Source organism: Sinocyclocheilus rhinocerous, unplaced genomic scaffold (assembly GCF_001515625.1).
Source record: "Sinocyclocheilus rhinocerous isolate Xijiao unplaced genomic scaffold, SAMN03320098_v1.1 scaffold1045, whole genome shotgun sequence".
Lineage (NCBI taxonomy): Eukaryota > Metazoa > Chordata > Actinopteri > Cypriniformes > Cyprinidae > Sinocyclocheilus > Sinocyclocheilus rhinocerous.
The window spans coordinates 654,082-660,081 of record NW_015645361.1 but is presented as its reverse complement, the minus strand read 5'-3'; the positions used below and the strand labels follow the sequence as shown (position 1 = coordinate 660,081).

At 37.0% G+C, this 6,000-nt stretch overlaps 1 protein-coding gene across 1 annotated transcript in view; it reads left to right on the top strand.

Annotated features, from left to right (window-relative positions):
* Window positions 1-3,385: 3,385 nt before the first annotated feature.
* Window positions 3,386-6,000, top strand: part of rapgef1b (Rap guanine nucleotide exchange factor (GEF) 1b) — a 46,471-nt gene continuing 43,856 nt past the window's right edge. The window contains exon 1 of the mRNA XM_016509523.1: window positions 3,386-3,649. Within this exon, the coding sequence (XP_016365009.1) occupies window positions 3,622-3,649 (28 nt within the window). The 5' untranslated portion in view covers window positions 3,386-3,621. The remainder of the gene's footprint in view (window positions 3,650-6,000) is intronic.

The following is a 6,000-nucleotide window of genomic DNA, read 5'->3' as shown; positions in this document are numbered from 1 at the left end:
GTTGCGCTCACTGTTGTACACGGAAGCAGCTCCGGGAGCATGACGTATGAGTTCAGCTTTGCGCATGCGGCGCTCAGAAGTAACGAACGCGGAAACGCAGCAGGCGTTCATCTTCGGAACACAAATTAAGATATTTTTGATGAAATGTGAGAGCTCTCAGACCCTGCATAGACAGCAACGCTGTCTCATGAGAGAATTTTCATTTTTAGATGAACTATCCCTTTAAATGTTCCCTGAAAGATATTTGTGTGTGTGTGTGTGTGTGTGTGTGTGTGTGTGTGTGCGCGTGCGTGTGTGTGTGTGTCATAACTGTGTCATCAAGCAGAGCAGGTCCAAAAACCTTGATATTTGCCCATCCTCCAGACAAACCTCATCCCAAATACACCCTTAAAAACACACTTTCTTCCTACAGCCCTGGGGTTTCTCTGTACTCGGTTTTGTTTTCCTCTAAATGTCATCCCTTCATCCTTCACTCTTGCCATTCTGTCTATTTTGCCTCTGCAGTAGTTTCATCTTTTATTTGATTTTGATTTTTGATGGCACATGAATGAAACATTGACACACACATGTGAATGATGCGCCCCCTGAAAGCATCCAGCGAGGTCAAGAAAATCTTGATCTATAGATGAAAGGACACTATCCACAGACGGGTACAAACTAGGCTTTAAAAAAGTAAAAGAAAAAATAAAATAATTTAATTAAATATAAAAATGTAAAAAATATATATTTTTTAATTAATTCATTAATTTTTAACAAAGTGTCAGTGAAAAAAAGAGGCATAAAAAGCTTAAATTTTAATTTACTTTATATGATATTTACAATTTTTGCAACCCAATCACAAAATGTGGTGCATGTCTAAATGCGGCTTTATTTTTGTGCTCATTTTTCAGTTGGTTGGTTATAAACAATTATATATATGATAATCATTTATTCTATATGATGTTTGCGATTTTTGCACCCTGATTACTAAATGTGGTACATCTAAATGCTGTTAATTTATTATATAGCGTATTTGTAATAATTTATGTATTTTATATAATATTTGCAATTTTTGCAATGTGATTACAAAATGTGATAAATGCAGGGTTTCCCCCCAATATATATATTTATTATATTATATTACACACACACACATACAGTTTTTCAAGATTTCACTTCTATTCTTTCTTTCTTTTTTGTAGTTGGTTTTCAGTTAATTTTTTCACTGTTCAATAAACAAATATATGTTTCTACACTATAATATGTGTAAAAATTGAGAAAATAAAATGTACTTGTATATATCAGGATTCATGTCTCGTTCCTTTAAGAAATAAGAGTCAAGAGACACCATTTATGGAAAGTGTCAAAATACTGACCTTTAATGCTTCAGTCACAGTGCTTGTGTGTGTTGGACTGCAGAGCTCAGTGTGTGTAAGCAGTTTGCTGTGTGAAGTGAGAGACTCCTCTTGACCTTATCTGTGTGTGTCGGAGGACGTATGTATTTGTGTCACACTTGACGGATCATTCTATTTCTTGAGCAGGTTAGAAGGATGACCTTTGACCTTTCTCACTCTCTCTGCTTGTGTTTTTGAGGACACGTGTGTGCATCAGTCAATATGTCATCATGCTGGAGGTCAAAAGACAAAGCATTCCTCTATATGAAGTATTTTCACCTGTCTGTATCTTTATGACTCTCACACATTTTGATATTTGTAAGCTCAGCTCTACCCTTCACGCTGACAGTCAGACGGATCAAACGATCCCTGCTGCACTGCTCTGATCTCCCACAGACCCGAGCAAACGCTCCAGCTGAGATATCGACATGAACTGATCAAACTCCCTGCACAGACACACATACTGACAGACGCCGCAATGCATTTGACTCTATACAGTTCAACTCAAACTATTATAAACAATATACAGAACATCAAAAGGCTTCAAACTGACATTTATGTTCCTTTAGGAGAGCTGTAAGCTCTATTCAATCTCTTTTGACTTTCTCTCTGTTCAGAAGAACACTGAAGTTGACTTCTTGCTGCACATGGAATAATAGGTTAATAATAATAATAAAAGAAAACACACTAATCTTGTTGTGATTTTTTTATTCTCTTATTCTTAAAAAATGTAAGCATTTGCAGTTGATTTAGTGTTTTTTTTTCAGTCAGAACAAAAGTTGAAAATGAAAAACTATAAATGAATAACTCGAAGTGTTTTTGAGTTCCAGCGCCCCATCTAGCGGTGAACGATGTAATTGCAGCGACGCAAAATCGCCTCATTAGTGTCTCTCCGCTTATAAACACTTAAAAGTTTTGTGTGAAATTCTTTCGACTCAGGATACTAACTAATGTGACTCTCTCTAATTTACTATAGGTCTATTTATTTATTTTTATGTGACAAGGAGACACATCATTGACCATACTATAAATTATTGAGTTTGTAGCATTTCATTGGTTGCTATTTAATTAAAAACTTGACAGCTATATATCACGGTATATCACAAAGAAAGTTATAAAACCAGTGCATACTTCACAGAATTAAAACGTTTATTTTGAATAATATTGTGATTTCATAATTTAGCCACTGGATGGCAGCAGATCGCCACACTTCAGATCCCTCAGAAAGTTTTTCTGAGTACACTAGAAAGTGTTCCACACTTAGTATTCTGTGATATTTTATTTATTTGAATGTCTTGGCAGTAATTAATTTTACTGTAGTTATTTATTTTTTTTATTATTATTTTACATGATAAAATATTGTGTTATTTTACTTTATGTTAGGAAAGGGGGAAAAACAAACCAGATAAAAAGTTGTTAAAAAGTAGCATATCTTTAATAGTAATTGTTATTTACATATTTTGAGTACAGATTGTGTAAAAACGAAATGTTGATTTCAGTATGTATGTGTACATCTCATTTTCTTTCATTAAATTAGCATATATCACGTATATATCAACAATTTTTGATCATACCCATATCAGTTGACCACTAGCCAGTAACAATGGAACATGATAGAGAGACTACTGGTTTACTTACTATGACATACAAATAAATTCCATTTAATTTTAAGGAATAAATGTCAAAGCCGCTTGGAATATAGAGCAGACGTCGTATGGACTGTTTTTATTCTAGCTTTTATTTGTCCATTTCAGAGTTTGATAGCTCTGGTCCCCGTCCACTTTCACTGTATGGAAAAGAGCAGCGTGAACATTCCGACAAACATCTCATTTTGTGTTCCACAGAACAAAGGAGCTAAAATCGCTTTTGAAGGACACGAAAGAGAGTAAATAATGACAGAATGGGTGTTATTCCCGCCGAGATGACACCAAACAAGCCCGTTTTTATCCCTGTAGCTCGTGATTCCAGTCAGAGAGCGGCGCTGTGTTCGCATCCCAATGGATCCTCGGGACGGGACTCGACTCACAGACACACACATCAGCAGGAGCGTTCACTGTCTGCCTGTCGCCAGCGTATGCATCTGAACGGATTCTTGCGCTTTTTACCAGGGATCTGCGGACATACGGAGCCAGCACGTCAAAATGTGTGGCTGAAGAACACAACTCGGGATTACTGTGGTCTAAACCCCCCCATTGTGTCCTCCTGTGTCTGTCCAAATTGAGGATTTGCTCCGGCCAGCGCAGCGATCATGTCGGGGAAAATAGAAAGCAAGCACGGTAAGCGCGAACCGGCCCGTTGAGTCTGTAGGCCCGGTTCGATCGCACTTTAACAGCTCCTCGCTCTTTAATCAATGCATTTAATGCTCTTTTTAAGCATTAACCAAAGGCGCGGGTCTCTAATGTTTATTTCGACCTATAAATAGGGGGTGGAATAAATCAGTGTCCGTTAGCACGCGCTAGCGCCCGCTGGGGACCCAGAGCTCGCGCTGCCGCACGGGACATTTAACCGGGATCATCCCGGTGCTTTTCAACCGAGAGACGCATGCAAACGAGCAGAGACAGTTCTGGCCGCCTGTCTGTGCAATTAAAGATGCATTTATCAATGCTTGCTCACATGCAAACAGTGGAGACTCTCTCCAGCCTGCTGCTGGTGTCAATCTCATGAGCTCAGACTGACTGATTTTACACAGACACAGAAATAAGTGAAGTTTTGAGTTTAATGCAGTGTGTAGTGCACTGATTTATTTAATTTTCATGCATTTCACTCTTGTTTACTGGCTGGCTGATTAGGTTGCACAAATGGTCTTAAAACCATTTAAAGAGGTCATATGTGCATTTTATATTTGTTGTATTTTTGCATTAAGATATGTGAAATTATTCTTAAAAGAGCAGTTGACAAATAACATGTGTTTGAATATTACTATATTAGTTCAAATTTACATGCACGGTATAAATTATGTTCAATATGTCAAATTTGTCAGTCTTATTGGCTTTCTTTGGACAGAGTTGGATGCTGTCATGTTGCATGTTAAGTTTAGGCGTATGACAACACAGACTGGAGACTGTGTGTGTGTGTGTGTGTTGTCTGTCTCTCTAGATGTGTCTATCTGGTTGTGGTGAGTCTAGTAACGGAAAGCGACAGGAGGTTTCTTTGGGCGGTGGGAAGGAAACTCAATCCCCCTGATCACCTCACCCTAAACAGCTGTCCTGTCCGCCCGGATCGGATCGGGTCAGGGTTTAGGGTGAGGCTGCAGGGGAAGTTTTGTTGTAAAGTGGATATTGCTGTAATGAAGAACTGATTTTTTTAGAATAAACTAGCATTGTTAAGCAATGCAATTATTTTAAATGATTGGTTGCTGGTTGGGTTGACATTAGAAGCAGATGGTATCATTTCAAAATAATATTATTTAATAAAAAAATATATATGTTATTTTTTTAATTTTCATGCATTTATTTCTGTCTTTCTTACTGCAGACTGTAACACTTTTAATCCAGAATTTCAGACTGTAAAATTATAGACTGAACACTTATAGATTCATATATAGATTGAAAACAGGCAAAATTCTATACATTTATAGTTTTTTAATTAAAATATTTAGCTTTTACTCGGCAAAGTTCCCGGAGAAGCTACATTTAAAGGGGCTATATAAAAAGAGAGTATTATTATTGTTACACAACTGTTCAGAAGTTTGGAGTTAGTATGATTTGTATTGCTTACAAGGCTGCATTTATTTACTCAAAAATACAGGAAAAACGGTTATATTGTGAAATATTATTATAACTTAAAATAACTGTTTACTATTTAAATATATTTTAAGATGTAATTTATTTCTGTGATCAAAGCTGAATTTTCAGCATCGTTACTCCAGTCTTCAGTGTCACATGATCCTTCAGAAATCATTCTAATATGCTGATTTGCTGCTCAAGAAAGATTTCTGATTATTATCAATGTTGAAAATAGTTGTTGCTTCATATTTCTGTGGAAACTGTGATAACAATATAAAAGTATTTACTGTCACTTTTGATCAATTTACTGCAGCCTTGCTGAATAAAATATCAATTTCTAAAAAAATAAAAAAAAATGTCCATTGAAGTTTTGATATTGGTCCATATCTATTCATTTATGTTTGAGCTGATTTCTTAGTGAACTCCTGGTGGGAAAGTAAAGAATGCTTATCCCGAGGCGTTGCTAACCTGAACATTCCTTTGTGACACACCTGAAAGGCACATTTTAGCGGGGCTGAATGTGTTTGAGCCTTATGCATCATGTTAGGGCACTTCTTATTTGAGAATGAACCTAATTTGAACAATATACAGGAATTATTTGCTTCTTTTTTTTCAAGTCAGAGAGGTTTTGTGAAGCCGCATGTTTTGTTCAGGTCTTGTAGCGACCTGTAGGAAGTCTACGGGTATGTGTGCGCTCACCCATGCGCTTGAATACACCCGCTTTGTTTGTTTTGGAGGTTTGTGTGTGTTTGGTTACCGGGTCGCCTGTTTGTCTTTTGTGCGTTCTGTTGGTCAGGCGAATCGATGGATGGTTTTGGATAAATCTAAAGCCAGCCCGAATCAACAAGAGCAGAGTGTGCAGACCGACTCTGTATGAGTGTACTGACGTAATTCTCGGCATC